We start from the raw sequence: 24,004 nt of genomic DNA, 5'->3' as shown, positions 1-24,004 counted from the left end.
TATTATTTATTAAACATGTTTAAAATTAATTTTATAGAATTATTAATATTTTTGCAAAGAGCTGTACATACATATCACACACATACATAACATACACATATAACACACACACATATAACACACACATATATAACACACACACACACACACACATAACATACACACACATAACATACACACACATAACATACACACACATAACATACACACACATAACTTACACACACATAACATACACACACATAACTTACACACACATAACATACACACACACATAACATACACACACATAACATACACACATACACATACACATACACATACACATACACATACACATACACATACACACATACATAACATACACACATACACACACACACACACACACACACACATAACATAAACATCTACTCTAAACAGCAATACTTTACCCAGTTTTGGCAAAATTAGTCCAAATTGTCATCATTTGACGGCTCAGTTGTCTTTCCTCTCGTGTATAAACTGATTCATCCGAGACTACCAGAGGATAGCCAAAAATAAATGCAATTTCATCGCCGTGTACGGCACCTGTAGCCCACTTTGGGCCACTAGATATGTGTCTAGGTTTATGTTTAAACTGATAGTAATAGACAGTACGACGATTTCTGGTAACGACACCACCATCGGTGTTGGAGGTGTCGTCACCAGCAAACTGATCGACAAACAACTGGTCGGGACAGACAAAGATAATATCGCCAATCAATTGGATATAACGTGTCCACAATTGTGTCGTGTTTTGCTGGTCTAAGCCATCGAAAGCAAAACCCAGGGCCTCTTGAGCCAGATTTTGATACATTTCCAGTACCGACTGATTGACAAACTCGTCGATAGCATGTCTGGTAAAGTTTCGGTCAATAGTATCGTTATGCCAATACTTGGCCAACGGTCCCAACGATGCAAACTCGGCGCCTAAATAAACAACAACAATGGGTTAGATATTTTTTATCTCTCTCTCTCTCTCTCAATAGCTCAGGTAGTCTAAGGTATATATCCAACAATCATACATACCTTCCACAGCATTAGTACCCATAAGTATTTCATTAACTGGATATTTCAGACTTTGATTGTTGACTAAATCTTGCGGATGACCAACCAATAGGTCATTGTCGACTACAGGTAGAAATACCTGTTCCTTAAATTTTTTACTAACCGTTTCCGATATGTCCTGCAATTGTCGGCTATCTGTTTGTCTGAGACACTCAAGTCCATCATCAATGATCTGCTTATTATTATTAGTATTATTATGGCTTGAATTAGTAGTAGTAGTACTAATAGCTAATAGTTGGGTACAATTCACGGACTTTATCAGATCGACCACTGCCTGGGTATGGGTATGTTTGGCAGCCATTATCATCGGTACTAATGGATCGCCACTTTCCATAATAGCTCTATGAAATAGTTGTCCGTTACTACTTAACGGGGAAATCATATGATAGCCAATACTGATAGCACCGGCACTTTCGCCAAACAATACTATGTTATCGGGATTACCGCCAAACCAATGGATATTCTGTTTGATCCACTCAAGTGCCAGTACTTGATCGTGAAGACCCCAATTACCGGCCAATCCATGATAACTACTACTACTACTACTACTGGTACTACTGGTGCCGTCATCATCATCATCGTCGGCAGGTGCGGCCAAAAAACCAAACACACCCAACCTGTAGCTAATGGTAACTACCAGTACCTGTTGACTGGCAGCCATAACTGACCCGTCATACAGACTGATAGCACCAATACGAAAGGCTCCGCCGTATATCCAGACCATTACCGTTAAGTTGTTGTTGTTGTTATCGGTCATTGTTGTCCTGTTTGTCGGTTTGTCGATGACGACCGTCGGCTGATAGACATTCAAATAGAGACAGTCTTCCGATGGCCGTATGCCAGCCATACTGTCCGTCCAATCGGTTATCCATTTGCCATACGATTTCATTTGTCTATTATAATATTTGTTGTAAGACTTTGACGATTGCCAACAATAATCCGGTTGTTTAATAGCAGTGATAACTAATTAATGAATTTAATTTAATATATATATAATTATTACAATACTTAATATTTTTCAATAAATTTAATGTCAGAAAAAAACAAATATTAATAAACTATTTTTTATAACTTTTTTTTTAAAAAAAATAAAAATAATTATTATTATTTTATAAAAACCAGTATATAAAAGCAGTGATAACTAATTAATTAACAATATTATTATTTTTCATTAATAATATTAAATGTAGTCAACAACAAAAAATACAATCAAATCCAATAATTGATATTTTAATAAAGAAAAAATTTTTTAATTCTAAGTTTTCAAAAACTATTTAACTAATATTTATATCTATATATATATTTTTTTTTGGATAACTTTTTTTTTTAGTAAAAAATCAATAATAATATAAAATAATTATTTCTATTACAAACCTTTTACCGGTTTTTTTGCTACCGGTTTCCTGAACCTGAGTTCACCGACTGGTGGTTCAGCATAGGGTATACCCAGAAAACAGTTGACCCGACGGCCCAATCGCTGGACACTTGTTCCGATAATTTTACCGACGGGTGTATCAACTGATGGCCGCCGACCAGAGTTTTCTGTATAATCATTGCAATTATATTCAGGAATACATAATAATAATAATATAATAATTATAAATTTAATAATTATTATAATTATTTTACAATTATTTAGTGAATTTAATAACATTTTAAACATATATATAAATATCTTTTTTTTAAATATTATTTATAAAAAAAATAAAAATATATATCTATTAAATGTTTAAAATTATTATTTTATTTAATTTATTATTTTATAAATATATATATTTTTTTTGCTTAGTATTTCAATGTTTAAACAAATGTTTAAAATCAAACAATTAAATTAGATTATAATTATTTATTTAGTATATATATATATATATATTGAATTTTAATTTAATTTTTACATTTAATTAGATAATAGCAAATATAATATAACATTAAATTTTATTTACACACACATACAAATCAATAATCAATAACATAAAAAAAATAAATGTATTATAAGTACAATAATATTAAATAAAAATTTACATTAATTAGTCTAACAATGCAATTATTTTTTATTTATTGAATATATTATTTAAAATTAAAGACAAATAATTGAAATAATTAATTAAAAAATTGTATTATATATATATAGAAATTTTTATTAAATATTAAAATTTTAATGTTATTAATATTTACATTATTCAGTATAAATATAATTAAAGTATTTATATAAACATAGTTTTTTTTATTTTGATTTATTTATGATAAACATATGTATTATACTTTTTTTACTGATCATTAATAGTATTTAATCAATAATTTGATTGAAATTTTTAATCAATTATCATAATTATTAAAAAAAAATATTTAATTATTATGATTATTTGTTGAAAATATTATTAAAATACAAAAAACAATTCTATAAATTAAATCGATATTAATTTATATTACTGGAAAAAATACATTTAATTTTATTGTTATTATTATAAAAGCAATATATAATTATATATCTAAAACATTTTTAGATTACAATAAAAAATAATAATTATTTACACAATAATTTAATATTAAATATCAAATTATATTTAATAAAAAAATTCAATTATAAGATTTGTAATATAATTAGATATAAAATAATTAATATTTAATCAATATTTGTTTGTATGAGTATTACAGCATAGGATAGTATTAATGATAAACATGTTATTAGTGTTTGTTTATTGATTGCATACAAACTGTAAGCCGTAAAACACATATCACTGGACATTGATTTTAATGATGTAATAATAGTTAAATTTTCAATTAAATTTAACTTGCTTGAATTATTTATATTATTATTATTATTACTATTAACTAGGTGAAATTTATTTTCCAAATCATTTAAAAATCTATTGTAACTTTTGGGTATAATATTACATACATATATTAAATATAWAAAATGTACTAGCTTATCCAATAAGCCAGCTAACATTAAATATAAAATTATATTATTACCTAAAAATAGCTTGCTCAAATCTGAAATTAATCTAATTGATAGTATAACTAATAGTAATAGACTATTAAATTCAAATAATTTATCAAATTGTTTGATAAATTGTTTCAATTGTAAACAATATCGATAAATATATTCAATTGTAAACTTTTCCAAATTATTTGTCAAATATTTTAATTGTATAGATATTATCCACGATTTATAGGCTATTAATGTCAAACATATTAGATTTATATTATAGTTAATCATATATATATGGGTAACCATAGAAAATCATGTAACCAAACATTTAACCTCAAGTTATAGGCTATAAAATAATTAGTTTGTATAACTATAGTCAACATTAAGGTTAATAGTGTTAACATAATTCCCGTACGTTTTTCCTGTTTGCGGGAAACGTACCGATTTTTTCGACCAACTAGTAGATCAACAATTTTACGTCCATTCAATAGGATTGTAAATAGGGAACTGTATGTCTGGATAGTGTAGCCAATTGTAGCACTGGTATGCAATAGTTTTATTAGTTGAAATTTGTTTGTTGATAATGTTAATTTAGTTTCTAAATTAACAAAATCATTTAGACTGCTCAATATATTTTCATAGTTACAATATGTTATCAGTAATATRATTAGAAAATTTAGGGAAATTTTTAATAATTTTATCAAAATTACTAATTTTGAATTATTATTATTATTATTATTGATAAATATTTGATGTCCAAAATAATAGTTACCCGTATAGTTTATGTATTTAATTATTATTTTTAAACCACTTATATTTTTTGTTGACATTTTTTTAAACAAAAATTGTGTTAGTTATCAAAATGTTTTATTTTAAATTTTAATAATTATAGATTTTTTAATATTAATAAATTTAAAAAATGTTTTTTACTTATAATTTTAGCAAATATTTCCAAATAAATTTTTTGTTAATAATTATAATTTATTTAATAATAATATTATTTTGGATATTTGATAAATAATATTTATTTAATACYAAAAAAATAGAAATAATAAATATTAATCAAAAAATAGTGTTTTGTAATTATATTTTATTATTTTAGTTATTGTATTTAATAAATAAATATTTACATAAATATGTAATTTTTATTTTTTTTCAATAACATTATTAAAATGAAAAACTGTATTATAGATATATAAATAAAATCAATATTAATTTAGTAATTAAAACGGTAAATTATAATTATATATTATTATTTTGTAAATTAAACAAAAACTGTAATATTTTAATTAAATATTATTTTAATGGATAAATAAAATTAAATTTTACATTTAAACAGTAGAATTGATTCGTATAAAATATAAAACAATAAAATTTTGTAAAAATAAATAAATAATTAAATCATTGAGTTTTGTGTAATATGTAAAATAATATTATTTTTCGTCAATTTAATAATATAAATTATATTTTAATTAATTAAATTAAATTAAATTAAATTAATTAATATTAGTTTGTATGAGTATTACAGTATAGGATAGTATTAGCGATAAATATGTTATTAGTGTTTGTTTATTGATTGCATACAAACTATAAGCAGTAAAACACATATCACTGGACATTGATTTCAATGATTTAATAATAATTAAATTTTTAATTATATCTATATTATTATTATTATTATTATTATTATTTTGATTATTAGCTAGYTGAAATTTATATTCCAAATTATTTAGAAATCTATTGTAATTTGTTGGTATAATAATGCATGCATAAGCTAAATAAATAAAATGACCAAGCTTATCAAATAGGCCAACTAGTGCTAGATGAAYTATTTGACTATTACCTAAAACTAGCTTGATCAAATCAGATATTATTCTAATAGATAGTATAACTAATACTATGATATTATTTAATTGAAATAATTTATCAAATTTTTCAACAAATTGTTTTAATTTCAAACAATATTCGTAAATATATTCAATTGAATAYATTTCCAAATTTTTGTTGAAATAATTTAATTGTTGCGAATTATCAATGATTTATATGTTAATAGTCCTATGGATAACATATTTATATTGTTAATTAGGAAATATATAGGAAATATAAACAAATCATTTAATTGAAATTTAAAATCATCCAGTACATAATAGGCTAGAAAATAATTTATATTAATCAATAGGCTTAACATTAGTGTTAYAATTGTTACAGTAATTCCTGTACGTGTTTCCCGATTATTACTACTACTATCTAACACGTATTGATTRTTATTTGTTGTTRTTATCCAATAGGTCTACAATTTGACGGCCATTCAATAGGATTACATTCAAGGAACTGTATGTTAGTATTGTAAATCCTAGTATAGCACATGTATGTAATAGTTTTATTAGTTTAAATTTGCCACCCGATAGTTTTAGATTATGGCCATCAAATTCAACAAAACTATCCAATATGTTTGTATAGTGACAATAGGTTACCAAGCTAATTATTAGRAAATTTATTAAAGTTTTATTATAATTTTATTGACAATGATAATTTATTATTATTATTATTATTATTATTATTGCTATTGTTAAATAAATGATAACCAAAATAAAAGTTGCCAGTATAGTTTATATAATTTATCAATATTATTAAACCAGTATTTTTTGACATTATTATTTGTTGTTGTTGTTGTTGTTGTAAATATTATATRTATATTTTTTCAACAATATTTTTTATACTTAAAACAYAATTAGAAAWATTAAAAATAATTTTATTATAAAATTTATTTTTATTATAACTATCTAATCATTACTAATATTTTAAGTCTCTCTCTCTCTCTCTCTCTCTCTCTCTCTCTCTATATATATATATATATATATATATATATATATATATATATATATAWATTTTATATATATATACAGTAATATTGAATAAATATTTTCAATGCAATTTAATTTATTAAAAACATTTTTACATAAAATTATTTGTTAATAATAATAATAATTACATAAATCTATATTGATTTAAATATATACGTTATATATATAAATATAAATAAAATTTATATTAAATTAATTTAATCAATATTTGTTTGTATAAGTATTACAGYATAGGATACTATTAATGCAATTATCGATAGAAATGTTTGTTTAGTGATTGCATACAAATTATATGCTGTGAAACACATATTACTGGACATTGATTTCATTGAATTAATTAAAATTAAATTTTTAATTATATCTATATTATTAAAATTATTATTATTATTATTATTAACTAATAGATATTTATTTTCTAAACTATTAACAAACTTATTATATGATTCAGGTATTATATTACACGAATAAATTAAATAAATAAATTGTATCAAGGTAGTGCAAATATAGTTTATGATTAGTGGGAAATTATTATCTAATAATAGAAAATTACTAAAAAATAGTTTAGTCAAATCAAATAACAATCTCATTGTAAACACTGTTAATAATAGAAAATTATGTACAGATAATAATTGTTGAAATTTTTCTATAAATTGTTTCAATTGAATACAATATTTATAAATTATAATTAATGTAAATTTTTCATAATGATAATAATTTGACAAAATATAATTCATTTCAAATTTAATTATTAAAGATTCATAGGCTATAAGTAATGTAAATATCATATTCATATTGTATCCAATTATATAAATGGGAACAGTTAGCCAATCGTATATAGTATTTAAAAATTTATTATTATTATTATTATTATTATTATTCAATAGTTTAGCTGTTAGTATAAATAAAAATTCAAATATCAAGGCTAACATCCCTGTAATAACTACCAGTGCTATAGCCAAACGTTTTTCGTAATTGACTGATACGTACTGATAATGTCGACGATTCATCAATAATTGGACAATTGATCGACCATTAAGTACAATACATGTATAGGTACTGTATTTTAACAATAGGCTGCCAAATCTAGCGCACGATTGCAATATATTTAATAATTTATATTTAGATACTGATTGTTGTATGAAATTAATTGAATGAACATTAAATTTATTGAAACCAATTACTATTATACTAGTATAATAAAAATATGTTATCAACAATATAAATAGAAAATTAGCTAAAAATTTTATAATTATTAAAAATTTACTATTATTATTATTATTATTTGTAATATATGATCCAAAATAAATATTGCCAGTATAGTTTATATATTTTATTAATATTTTTAAGCCAACATTTTTGGACATTATTTTTTTTATTAGTTAAGTAGTTTTGAATAATAATAATAATAAAAGTTTGTTCAAAAACAATTTATGCAAATTTTTTTTAAAAATTATTACTCATTTAATATATATTGATATATACTGTAACACACAATTAGTTGTATATTTAGTTAATTTATTATAATATTATTCAATCAAATATAATAAATGCTATATTTTAGTTTATAATCTACAAATGTATATTAATATTAGAAATATTAAATTATTATTAAAATAATAAATCTCAAAAAAAATATTAAAATAAAAATATCTCCCACTTTGTAAACAAATAGATTTGTTATTACATATTAATAATAATTTATACACATATTTTAATTAGTAGAAACTTATTATATGAATATTAAATTGATTTTTTTGTTGTATAATAATCAATATATTTTTTAAACATATTTTTATTATATTTTAATAAATACATATAAATAATATCATAATAATAGATCTCCCATTTTGTAAATAATCAAAAAATTAATATTATTTTAATATTATAAATTTACCAATTATATATAAAGAAGTTAATTAGTTAAATAAATAATTATATATAAAACCATTTGAAAATGCTAGCAAGCATTTCATTAAAAAAAACATGTATTGTTTATTTTTAAACTAATAATAAAATTTTTTTTTTAATTTGATAAATTGCCAAAACATTAGTAATTTTTTTTAATTAGTAATTTTTATAATATAATTTTATACTAAACTAATTACAGTCTATTTAATAAAACATTTAAATAATCTATATATAAATAATATATAAATAATATATATATATATATATATATTGTTTTAAAATATATTTTTTATTATTATGAAATATTTCTATAATTATTACAATATTATAGTTAATAAGTAATTAATATTATTATATAAAAATTAGTTTTATTTTTTGTAATACAATGAGATTGATAATATTAAAAAAAATAATTAAATTTTAATAATATTGTTATAAACTGTAATTTATAAATTAAAAATAAAACACAATAACATATACAGTATATATAATTTTTATCATTTAGACTATTGCTTAGTATCTTAAAAAACCAAAAAAAAAACTTTATTTTATTTTAAAAATTAATAACTATTATAATAAGTTTTTTTGACATTTAATTGACATTAGTTTGTATAAGTATTACACTATAGGATAGTATTAGCGATAAACATGTTATTAGTGTTTGTTTATTGATTGCATACAAACCGTTAGCCGTAAAACACATATCACTGGACATTGATTTCAATAGATTAATAACAATTAAATTTTTAACATCATAATCATTATTTATGTAATTATTATTATTATTATTACTATTAATTTTAATAGTAGTAATAGTTTCAGTATTATTAATATTATTAGTATTAGTAATATCTAATTGATATTTATTTTCCAATTTACTTAACAATTGTCTATAACTATCGGGTATCAAATTGCATGCATATATTAGATATATAAATTGTATTAGACTATCTAATAATTCAGCCAGGGTAATTTGTAATAGATTATCACCAATAAATAGTTTAGCCAGATCAGTTATCATACGTAAGCTTAATATTGCCAATACTAGCATATTATGAAACGATACTAAACCATCAAATTTTGCAACAAATTGTTTCAATCGGAGACAATAGTTGTAAATATATTTTAGTTGAAAATTATCCAAATTTTCCCATAAATATTTCAATTGACTGGTAATTATCAGTGATTTATAGGCTATAAGTCCGGTAAATAGCATATTAGTATTGAATGCCATAACATATACAGGATATACCAATATATCAAATGTTTGCAATTGATTAATATCTATGGTTTGAATTGTCGAGAAATATATACTTTCAATAATTATGGATAACATTGTCGTTATGACTATCAGTGTAATAGCCGTACGTTTTTCACGTCTATCGGTGATAACGTATTGTTGATCATTGGGTACGACATGTTGTTGTTGTTGTTGTAGTAATAGGTCGACAATCGGACGGCCATTTCGGACAACCACTACATAGGAACTGTATGTTAGTAATGAAAAGCCCAGTATTGAACAGGTGCTCAATATTTGCAATAATTTTTGTTTAGGTTGTAATCTATGGTGATTTAATTTATTATTATTATTATTATTATTACTAGTAGTAGTATTATAAGCAATTAATGTAAATATAATAAATCTATAATAACAATAGGTTATCAATAATATAAATAATAAATTCAATATAAATTTCATAATAATTTTTAAGTAATATTTATATTTATTATTATTATTTCCACCACTACTATCACAATAATTATTGTTAATATGATAACCAAAATAAATGTTACCAGTATAGTTTATATAGTTTAGCATTAGTTGTAAACCTTTATTATTATTAGACATTTTTTAATTATTTTTTAAAATTATTTATATTAATTTATTATTTTTTAAAATTATTTATATTAATTTATTATTTTTTAAAATTATTTATATTAATTTATTATTTTTTAAAATTATTTTTTTAAAAACTAATAGTAGAGTAGTTACTGTTTTTTATTTAGTTTGTTTGTTAAACACTATATATATATTATTTGAAATATGAATAATAAAAAACAATCACATATTTTAATTTTAATCAAATATTAAATAAATCACTAGAAATACTAATACATTAAAACAATTTTTTATTTTATTTTTTAATTATTATTAATAGATATTTATCCAATAAAAATGTTTTTTTTTGAATTGTGTAAAAAAATTAACAAAAATATTTTATTTTAATAAGTTTTTATGTAACCATTGATACTGTATTTGTGTTTTTATATACTAGTATATAAAAAAAAGTTTATTACTCTCTCAAAAAAAACTAATCAATAATAATAAAAATATTAATATATTTTTTTATAGATAAAATATAATTTAAGAAAATTAATATTTACATAACACTATTAGTATTAATGTTTACTTAATAATAATATTATATGGTTTTACTTATTTTAATAAAAAAAAATTATTGCAAAAGTTGTTATAAATAAAAAAAATCAATAATAATATTTTATGTTAATTAAAATTAATAAAATATGATTGAGCTAAATTATTGATTATAATTTAAATAAACTAAAATTGTAAATAAAATTTATTTATGAATTTATTTAAATAATAAATCAATTTTTTTCAAACAAAAAAAAAATATTAAGTTATTGACAGTTATTATTGAGTTAAATATTTTATACATATATATATTTTCAATGTTATATATATATATATATAATGATTGATATTATAAATGTAAATACAGTATTAATAAACTATATTTTTTTATTGTCACTCAATTTTTTCAATTATATTATATGATATATTAGTATAAAAAAAATATTATTTATTGATATTGTAAATTACAAATTTTTTTATTGTATAAGTTATATATTAATATATACAGTATATACAGTATATAACATTCAATTAACATTTGTTTGTATAAGTATTACACTATAGGATAGTATTAGCGATAAACATGTTATCAATGTTTTATTATTGATTGCATACAAACTATAAGCTGTAAAACACATATCGCTGGACATTGACTTCAATGATGTTATAATTATAAAATTTTTAACATCATTATCATTGTTTAAATTATAATTATTATTACGATTACTAGTAGTAGTAGTAGTAGTAGTAGTAGTAGTAGTACTAGTACTAGTAATAGGTGTAGAAATAATTAATTGATATTTATTTCCTAAATTAGTTAAAAAATTTCTATAACTATCTGGTATCAGATTGCATGCATATATTAGATATATAAACTGTATTAGACTATCAATTAGTTCAGCCAGGGTAATTAATAATAATAGATTATCACCAATAACCAGTTTAGCCAGGTTAGTTATCATACGTAAGCTTAATATTGATAATACAATCATATTATGAATGGCTAATAATTTATCAAATTTTTCCATAAATTGTTTCAACTGTAAACATGTGTTGTATATAAATTTTAGCGTAAATTTTTCATTATTTTCTTGTAAATAATTTAATTGTCGGGCAATTATCTGGGATTTATAAGCTATAAGTGCCGTAAATATCATATTAGTATTAATAGCCATACAATATACTGGATATACTAGTATAGCATATGTTTGTAGTTTACAATTATGTAATATTAGAAATGTTATAAAATATAAACTTTCAATTATTATCGATAATATAATGGTTAAGATTATTAGTATAATAGCCGTACGTTTCTCCCGTCTATCGGTGATCACGTATTGATGATCATTGTCTACACGTAAGCAATGTTTGTGTTGTTGTAGTAATAGGTCGACAATCGGACGGCCATTCAGGATAACCACTGCATAGGAACTGTATGTTAGTAATGAAAAGCCCAGTATTGAACAGGTGCTCAATATTTGTAATAATTTTTGTTTTGGTTGCATAGTATTATTTAATTGATTAATATTATTATTATTATTATTATCATAACTATTAGTATTGTAAGCAAATAATGTAAATACTATAAAATTATAATAGATATAAGTTATTAATAATATGTATAATAAATTTATTAAAAATTTTATAATTTTAGTTAAATTTTTATATTTATTTCCACTACTATTGTTGTTGTTGTTGTTTGAGTTAATATGATAACCAAAATAAATGTTACCAGTATAGTTTATATAGTTTATCAATATTTTTAAGCCACTATTATTATACATTTTTTAAATTTTTATTACTAATTAAGATTTTAATTAAAAGTTTTATACTATAAATATAATATACATTTTTTTGTGTTTCACATATTTTTACTATTATTATTAATTTTAATCTATTTTTTAAATGAAAATATACACTTTATTAATAATTTAGTTAATATATAATAAATTATTTTATTTTATTATTATTATTATTATTGTATGCAATTTATTTATTAATATAAGTTATATGAAAAATATTAATTTATTTAATGTATGATTTTATACATCTACTTCAATGTACTGTATATTGTATTGATTTTTTTACAATTAAATTTATTAAAAAAAATTAATGTACTTTATATAAAATAAAATTATTATATAAATAATTAATACATTTTTTTAAAAAAAAGTTAATAATCAGTACATTCATCTTATTTTATTTATACTAATTTTTTGAATATAAATAATTTTTATTATAACAATAAAATAATCGATAAAAAATTATTGATTTTTTTTATAAAATAATTTAAGTTTTTTTAGATTATAATTTATTTGAAAAATATGAACGTAATATGTAATTAATAACCAATTATTTTTTAAATTAAAATTATTGTATTTATTTAAAAGATTATATAAATTTTTTTATTGAATTTTATTAACAAAAAAACTATTAATAATTTTTTAAAATATTAATAGTATATAGAAATATAATTATATTTACATATATTTGAAAAATATTATATAAAAATATAACAATATTTACACTTTTTTAAATATATTTATTTTTATTATTTTTATCATTATTATAAGTATAAATTAAAGATTACATTAAATTTTAGAAACTGTTAATTTTTAATTATTAAAAATAATATTAACTATATAATATGTACAATAAATTGAGACTTTAATAGATAGTGAATTACTTGAGATAATTTATAATTACAAACTTTAAGTTTATTTATTTTTAAAAAAAATTACATTCAATTAACATTAGTTTGTATGAGTATTACACTATAGGATAGTATTAGCGATAAACATGTTATTAGTGTTTGTTTATTGATTGCATACAAACTGTAAGCAGTAAAACACATATCACTGGACATTGATTTCAATGAATTTATAATTATAAAATTTTTAACATCACAATCATTATTTAAATTATTATTATTACTAATACTAGTAGTAGTAGTTGGTGTTTTAAAATTTAATTTATAATTATTATCTAGGTTAATCAAAAATTTTCTATAACTATCTGGTATCAGATTGCATGCATATATTAGATAAATAAACTGTATTAGACTATCGATTAGTTCAACCAAGGTTATTTGTAAAAAATTATCGCCAATAACCAGTTTAGCCAGGTTAGTTATCATACGTAAGCTTAATATGGATAATACAAGCATATTATGAATGGATATTAATTTATCAAATTTTTCCAGAAATTGTTTCAATCGTAGACACGTATTGTATATAAATTTTAGCGTAAATTTTTCATTATTTACAGTTAGATAATTCAATTGTTTGGTAATTATCAGGGATTTATAGGCTATAAGTGCCGTAAATATCATATTAGTATTGATTGCCATACAATATATGGGATATACTAGTAGTTGATATTTAGTTAATTTATAATTTTCTAGTTTTAAATATGTTATAAAATACAGATTATGTATAATTAATGTTAATAGAAATGTTAGGATTGACAGTATAATAGCCATACATTTCTCGCGCTTATCGGACACGTATTGCTGATCATTGGGTCGGACATGTAGTTGTTGTTGTAGTAATAGGTCGACAATCGGACGGCCATTCAGTATAACCATTGCATAGGAACTGTATGTTAGTAATGAAAAGCCCAGTATTGAACAGGTGCTCAATATTTGTAATAATTTATGTTTTGGTTGTAAATTAATTTGATTTAATTTCTCATTATTATTATTATTATTATTATTATAACTGTTGTCAATAGTATTGTAATTAAAATAAGTAAATACTATAAAATTAAAATAGATATAAGTTATTAATAGTATGACTAAAAAATTGATTAAAAATTTTATTATTTTAGTTGAATTTTTATATTTATTGCCATTACTGTTGTTGTTGTTGTTATTTAAGTTAATATGATAACCAAAATAAATGTTACCAGTATAGTTTATATATTTTATCAATATTTTTAAGCCACTATTATTATACATATTTTATAATTATTTAAATTTTTTTTTTAAATAGTTATTTCTAATATATATTTAATATAATTATAACATTTGCGTCAAATAACATACTGTATATATATAATTATTATATATAATTATACCTATATATATATTTAATGTAACTATTTTTTATAATAAAATACAGTACATATACACTTTAGATATAATATATACAATATAATAAAATTTTATGTATTTTTATTATTATTATATTATTTATTTAATATAAGTAATATTAATTTATTTAATGTAAAAATATTTTGTTATGATTTTTTTTGTACATCTACTTCAATGTACTGTATAAATTGTATTGATTTATTTTTAAATAAAATTAATATAAACAAATTTTCATTTACTTTAAGTTACTTGATAATATAAAATAAGATAATTAATGTTTTTATTAAATTAACTTAATGTACAATTATTTTTTATTATTAAATTTATACATTTTACTAAATTTTTATTTTTTTTTAAATTATTAAAAGTTTTATTACAAACATTAATTATTTTGATAACAACTAAAAATTAATCAATAAAATTTTTATTATTGTTAATTTATTGATTATATATATATATATATATATATATATAATAAACATATATGGAAATATATAACCAAAACTAAATATTTTTACTTTTTTTATTTATTTATTTTCTAAATTTATTTGATTTAATTATTTGAAAGCTAACTATTTTATTATATTAGATAATATTTTTAATACGTTGATTACTTTATTTGTAAAACTGTAAATTTTTAATTATTATAAATATTATTATTATTATTTAAATGTGTACATTATATTAAACTAATTAGAGAGTTAAGTAGTTAAGGATATAATTACAAACTTATAATTTTATTTTTCAAAAAAAAAAATAAAAATAAAATTCAATTAACATTAGTTTGTATAAGTATTACACTATAGGATAGTATTAGCGATAAACATATTATTAGTGTTTGTTTATTGATTGCATACAAACCGTTAGCCGTAAAACACATATCACTGGACATTGATTTCAATGAATTTATTATAATTAAATTTTCAACATCAGAACCATTGGTTAAATTATTATTATTATTATTACTAATAATATTAGGACTAATAGTAGATTTAGAAATATCTAATTGATATTTATTTTCTAATTTAATCAAAAAATTTCTATAACTATCTGGTATCAGATTGCATGCATATATTAGATATATAAACTGTATTAGACTATCTAATAGACCAGCCAGGGTAATTTCTAATAGATAGTCACCAATAAATAGTTTAGCCAGATCAGTTATCATACGTATGTTTAATATCGATAATACAAGCATATTATGAATTGATAGTAATTTATCAAATTTCTGGATAAATTGTTTCAATCGGAGACACGTATTGTATATAAATTTTAGCGTAAATCTATCACTATTTTCATGTAAATATTGCAATTGTCTGGTAATTATCTGGGATTTATAGCCTACGAGTGCCGTAAACAACATACCAGTGTTGATAGCCATACAATATATAGGATAGGCTAGTATATCATATGTTTGAAGTTTGTATGTGTTTAGGACATGAAATGTTAGTATATATAGACTGTGTATAACTAGCGATAGGATTAATGTTAGGACTGTGAGTGTAATAGCTGTACGTTTTTCCCGTCTATCGGTGATCACGTATTGATGATCATTGGGTACGACATGTTGTTGTAGTAATAGGTCGACAATCTGGCGGCCATTCAGGACAACCACTGCATAGGAACTGTATGTCAGTATTGCAAAACTCATTGTTGAACAGGTGCTCAATATTTGTAGTAATTTTTGTTTAGGTTGTAAATTATGATTTAATTGATTATTAATATTATATCTATTATTATTATTATTATTATTATTATTATTATTATTATTATTATTATTATTATTATTATTATTATTATTATTATTATTATTATTATTATTAGTAGTAGTAGTAGTAGTAGTAGTAGTAGTATTAGTAGTATTATAAGCTAATAAACTAAATAATATATCGTTATAATAGCAATAAGTTATTAATAATATGAATAATAAATTAATTAGAAATTTAATTAAACTTATAATAATGTATTTAATTTTATTGCTATTATTATTATGGTTGCCATTGATATTGTTGTTGTTGTTGTTAATATGATATCCAAAATAAATGTTACCAGTATAGTTTATATATTTGATCAATATTTTTAATCCCAAATTTTTAGACATTTTTGTAATTTATAATTTTATTTTTATGAATAAAATTACTAATAATAAAGTTTAATCAATATATGAATTTATTTTTAATGTTATTTTTGTTGGGATAATGTATAGGATTTTTTTTAAATACGTTATTATTATTATTGTTATGTTATTAAAATTATTATAATAATATTAATATATTAATGTATTATAAATTGATTTTTTTCTATTAAATTTTTATTATAATTAAATTTTATTAAGGTGCAAAATATTTATTTTATAAACATTTATATAATTGTTTATTTAATTGATTTTTTAAAATAATACTATGATGATTTTATTTTGAAACTGTAAATTTTTAATTATTATAATTAATATTACTATATTATAATTTATGCAGTATATAAAATTATTTAGACAATTTATTTTTGGTTTTTAACTTATAATTACAAACTTTTTATTATTTTTTTAAAAATAACATTCAATTAACATTAGTTTGTATAAGTATTACACTATAGGATAGTATTAGTGATAAACATGTTATTAGTGTTTGTTTATTGATTGCATACAAACTATAAGCAGTAAAACACATATCACTGGACATTGATTTCAATGAATTTAAAATTATTATATTTTTAATATCTGAATAATTTTTAAAATTATTAGTATTATTATTACTAATATTAGTGTTAGTAGTAGTAGTAGTAGTAGTCGTCGTATAAATACTATTAGTTAAATCTAATTGATAATTATTATCTAAATTTATCAAAAATTGTCTATAGCTTGATGGTATCAGATTGCATGCATATATTAAATAAATTAATTGTATTAGACTATCAAATAGTTCAGCCAGTGAAWTTTGTAYAATTTTATCACCAATAAACAATTTAGCCAGATTAGTTATCATACGTAAACAGTGTATTGATATTATAAGCATATTATGWATGGCTAGCAATCGATCAAATTGTTGGACAAATTGTTTCAATCGTAGACAATAGCTATGAATATATTTCARTTGAAACTTATTGCCGCTATTTTCAGCCAAATATTTYAATTGTTGGCCAATTATCTGGGATTTATAGRCTATGAGTGCCGTAAATATCATATTAGTATTGATAGCCATTATATATAMAGGTAATACCAGTATATCATATGTTAGTAGTTTGTAATTGTTTRTGAAATAATAKGCTATTAAATAAACACTATTTATAGCTACGGATAACATTACGGTTATGACTGTCAGTATAATAGCCGTACGCGTCTCGCGCCTATCGGACACGTATTGATGATCATTGTCTACACGTAAGCAATGTTGTTGTTGTTGTTGTAGTAATAGGTCGACAATCGGACGGCCATTTAGGATAACTACTGCATATGAACTGTATGTTAGTAATGAAGATCCAATGGTTGAACAGGTGGTCAATATTTGAAATAATTTTTGTTTTGGTTGTAAATTATTATTATTATTATCTAGTATTAGTATTATAGTATGAATTTAAACTAAATACTATATCATCGTAATAGCAATAAGTTATTAATAAAATATATAMWAAATTTAATAGAAATTTAATAATTTTATTGAAATTTTTATGTTTTAWRACACTATTGTTGATGCCATTGATGTTATTGTTTTTGTTTGAGTTAATATGATAACCAAAATAAATGTTACCAGTATAGTTTATATAGTTTAGCATTACTAGTAAACCTTTATTATTTTTAGACATTGTTTCCTATATAAAAATTATTATTTTTTATTTAATATACTGATATAGTAGTAAAATTAAAATATAATGTATTTATAAGTTATTCAAAAAAAAACAAACATAAAAATCAAATTAATTTCCATTTACTAATAAATTTTTTTAGATACTATATAAATATATTAAAATTGTATGAAAATAACCATTTATTAAACTAATATTAATATTATATTTAATAAATTATGTTTTTTTCTGTAAATATTATTTATATGAAATTTTTTTGTAAATATGTTTTTATTGTAACCATTGATACTATATTTGTGTTATAAAATGATTTATAACTCTCTCTCTCTCTCTCTCTCTCTCTCTCTCTCTCTCTCTCTCTCTTTAATAATCATTTAAATATAATAAATATTTTAGAAATAAACAAATAATATAAAATAAAAATTAATGTTTACTTAATAATTTTATTGCAAATATTAAAATAAGAAAAATTGTATAAAAAAATGTTTATTTGATTTTTTTAAATTAAATTAAAAACATATTAAGCAATTTTCATAACAATAATCAGCTTAATAGTATAAAAATAATTTTAATGTATATGTATTTATAGTTTAAAATAAATTATTTTTTTTCAAAATTATATTTAAATAACTAAATTACTTAAATTTATTGTAACCATTGATACTTTTTGAAATAAACAATTAATTTAAAAAAAAATTATTTCTTTACTAAAATAAAATAAATAAATTTTTTTAAAATAAAATAAATCAATTTAAAAAAAATTTATGTCAAATTAMAAATAAAATATTTATTTTTACTTTAAATATAWAAAGTATTATATATTTTAATAAAATAACCTAGATGTTTTAATTTATAAATTATTTTATAATTATTTTTTATATCAAATTGAAAAAAATCAATAACAAATAATACTAATAATAATAACTTATATATTACTTGTATATATTATACTATTGTCAAAAATGCTTAATAAGTGCTTATAGTTTATTAACATTAAAGTAAATTTTATTTTTACAGCTTATAATTTAAAATTTGTAATTTTAATAATACAATCAAAATATTTAATATACAAGTTATTATTAAAAAATAATAAAATTTAGTCAAACATTAGTTTGTATGAGTATTACACTATAGGATAGTATTAGCGATAAACATGTTATTAGTGTTTGTTTATTGATTGCATACAAACTATAAGCAGTAAAACACATATCACTGGACATTGATTTCAATGAATTTAAAATTATTAAATTTTTAACATCAGTAATCATTGTTTAAATTATTATTATTATTAWTATTAGAAATATTAGTTAGTAGTAGTAGTAGTATTAATATTAGTAGAWATATCTAATTGATATTTATTTTCTAATTTAATCAAAAAATTTCTATAACTATCTGGTATCAGATTGCATGCATATATTAGATATATTAAYTGTATTAGACTATCAAATAGTTCAGCCAGTGAAATTGGTAATAAATTATCACCGATAAACAATTTAGCCAGATTAGTTATCATACGTATGTTAAATATTGATAATACAAKCATATTATGTATGGCTAGTAATCGATCAAATTGTTGGACAAATTGTTTCAATCTGAGACACGTATTGTATATATAATTCAATGTAAATCTATTGATATTTGTTGTCAATTGGTTTAATTGTCCGGTAATTATCTGGGATTTATATGCTATTAATGTTGTAAATATCAAACCACTATTGATAGCCATAACATATATAGGATAGGCTAGTATATCATTAGTTGTTAGTTTGTAGTATTTTGTCAAATAAAATGATAGTAAATATAAACTTTCTATTATTAGTGATAACATTATTGATAGGATTATCAATGTAATAGCCGTACGTTTCTCGTGCCTATCGTTGATCACGTATTGATGATCATTGTCTACACGTAAGCAATGTTGTTGTTGYTGTAGTAATAGRTCGRMAATCGGACGGCCATTCAGGACAACCATAACATAGGAACTGTATGTCAGTATTGCAAAACTCATTGTTGAACAGGTATTCAATATTTGTAATAATTTTTGTTTTGGTTGTTGGCTATGATTTAATTGATTATTATTATTATTATTATTAGTATATTTATTAGTAGTATTATTATTATTACTATTACTAGTAGTACTATAAGCAGTTAAACTAAATAAAATATCRTAATAATAGATATAAGTTAGTAATAAAATAAATAATAAATTCAAAATAAATTTACAAATAATTTTTATGATATTTTTATTGCCACTAATATTGTTATTACTAATATGATAACCAAAATAAATGTTACCAGTATAATTGATATATTTTAACAATATTATTAAACCTTTATCTTTAGGCATTGTACTAAAAAAATAAATAAAATTATTGTTATATTAGTTGATAATTTACTGATAACTAATAAAATAAATAAATAATTATTTATTGTTTTGTTTTCTTTGTTAAATACTATTTTATTAATTAAATTTGTAAAAAAGCAATCAATTATTATTTAAAAAAATACAAAATTTAATAAATTACTAAAATTGCTAAAATAATATACAAACATTTTTTATAAATAAAACAATATATATATATATATATATTGTTTACAATAACAACAATTTTTATTTGTTTTTTTCTTTTAGTATAATTATTTATTATAAATAGTTTTTATTCAAATAAAATATTTATTTAATATATTTTAATTTAATAATTTAATCAAAAATAAAAATACATTTATACAAATATTATTAGTAATAATAATAATAATAACTAAATTTGTAATTAAAATTTTTGTGTTAATTAAAAATTATAGATCAATATATAATAATTATATTTATTTAAACACAATATTTATAGTAGTAGTAAAAATTTTCAACAACAAAAAATATTATAATTAGATATAAATAAATGCTATTCAAAATATTTTTAGTATAGTTATCATATTTTAGAAATTAATTTAAACAAAAAAATTTTCAGATATTTAAAAATATTTTTAATAGATTTTCATTTCAAATAAGTTATTAGTATTTTTTGTTGTAAATATATTTGAATTTTATGTCTATTTTTTTAATAGTATACTTAAATAACTAAAAATATTAATTTTATTAATTAATTATTTAAATCTTATTTAAATGCTATCAATGGGCTGTATTTTCTCTAATATTAGTTAAAATTTTATTAAACATATAAATCATTAAAGTAATGATTAATTTAAATAATACAGTTTTTTTTGTTTTAATTAATAATTATATAATTTTTTATGTTATTTTCTATAGTAGTTTTTTTTACTTAGTTATAACAAACTTACTTGGATTTAAAAATAAAATATTAAATTAATAAAATATTTTTAATTAAATAAATGAATAAATTTTTTAAATTACTGTAATTAGTTTTTTTATTAATGAATATTTTTATAATTTTACAAATTTATACAAATATATATATATATATGTAAAAACTAAAAGATTAATTATTGTTTTGAAAAAAATTATAATATTTATTCAGGCGTTATAACAATTATTACATTTAATAGATTTATTTTGTATATAATAATTAATAATTTTACATTTAATGATATTAAAAAACATTTTAGTTTTAACTGCTAAAGTAATAGTAATAATATTACAAATGTTTTACAAATAAATAACTTATTTATACTTTAATACAGTATATAATTTATTAATTTATATTTGTTATAAATATCAATATCTAACTTAATGTCAAAAAATAATTAATTATTGATTTGTATAATATTTATTGATTAATTTTTTTTATTAATAACTAAAAAATCTATTTATATTAATTAATTAGTATTAATATAGTTTAATAAAATTAAAAGTAATTTATTTTATTGAATAAACAAGTTATTCAATATTTTTTTTGATTTATTTATTTTTTAATTAATTTAATTTAATTGACTAACAATTCATTATTAGTTTGTATGAGTATTACAGCATAGGATAGTATTAGTGATAAACATGTTATTAGTGTTTGTTTATTGATTGCATACAAACTATAAGCTGTAAAACACATATCACTGGACATTGATTTCAATGAATTTAAAATTAATAAATTTTTAACATCAGAATCATTATTTAAATTATTATTATTATTATTATTAGTTGATGTTGTATTAGTAGTAGAATCTAATAGATAATTATTTTCTAAATTTATTAAAAAATTTCTATAACTATCTGGTATCAAATTGCATGCATATATTAGATAGATAAATTGTACTAGACTATCTAATAGTTCAACTAGGCTAATTTGTAGATTTTTATCGCCAATAAACATTTTAGCTAAACTTGATATTAATCTAATCGATAGTATAGATAATAATAGCATATTATGTCTAGAAATTAATCGATCAAATTTATGGACAAATTGTTTCAATCGTAGACAATAGTCATATATATAGTTTAGTCGAAACTTATTTGTATTATTATTACTACTATTTGTTGATAAATTTATCAATTGTTGGCCAATTATCTGGGATTTATAGGCTATAAGACCGGTAAATATCATACTAGTATTGACAGCCATAACATATACAGGAAATACTAGTATATCATATGATTTCAGTTTATAATTAGATAGCATTACATAGGCTATCAAATACATACTATGAATACCTATTGATAATAATATGGTTATAACTGTCAGTATAATACCCATACGTTTTTCCCGTCTATCGGTGATCACGTATTGATGATCATTGTGTCCGCAATGTTGTTGTTGTAGTAATAGGTCGACAATCGGACGGCCATTCATGACAACCACTACATAGGAACTGTATGTCTGGATAGAGAAGCCCAGTGTTGAACAAGTAGCTAATATTTGTAATAATTTATTTTTCGGTAATCTATCAATTAGTTTATTATTATTATTATTATTACTGTTATTATTATTGTAATGAAATAAACTGAATATAATATCATTATAAAAGCAATA

The 24,004-nt window shown here is 19.8% G+C and overlaps 1 protein-coding gene across 1 annotated transcript; it reads right to left on the bottom strand.

The window, feature by feature from the left end:
• Positions 1-430: 430 nt before the first annotated feature.
• LOC128954122 (carboxylesterase 5A-like) lies at positions 431-23,824 on the bottom strand. Its single transcript, XM_054299689.1, has 5 exons — positions 23,725-23,824; positions 2,464-2,631; positions 1,333-2,052; positions 1,051-1,224; positions 431-951 (listed from the first exon to the last, which is right to left on the bottom strand). The coding sequence occupies exons 1-5, from the start codon at positions 23,822-23,824 to the stop codon at positions 431-433; spliced, it is 1,683 nt and encodes a 560-aa protein (XP_054155664.1).
• Positions 23,825-24,004: the final 180 nt, after the last annotated feature.

The sequence above is a fragment of the Oppia nitens genome, unplaced genomic scaffold (genome assembly GCF_028296485.1).
Source record: "Oppia nitens isolate AA-2021 unplaced genomic scaffold, nextdenovo-longstitch-racon4-pilon3 scaffold25_pilon_pilon_pilon, whole genome shotgun sequence".
Taxonomy (NCBI): Eukaryota; Metazoa; Arthropoda; class Arachnida; order Sarcoptiformes; family Oppiidae; genus Oppia; species Oppia nitens.
This window is presented reverse-complemented; position numbering and strand designations above follow the sequence as displayed.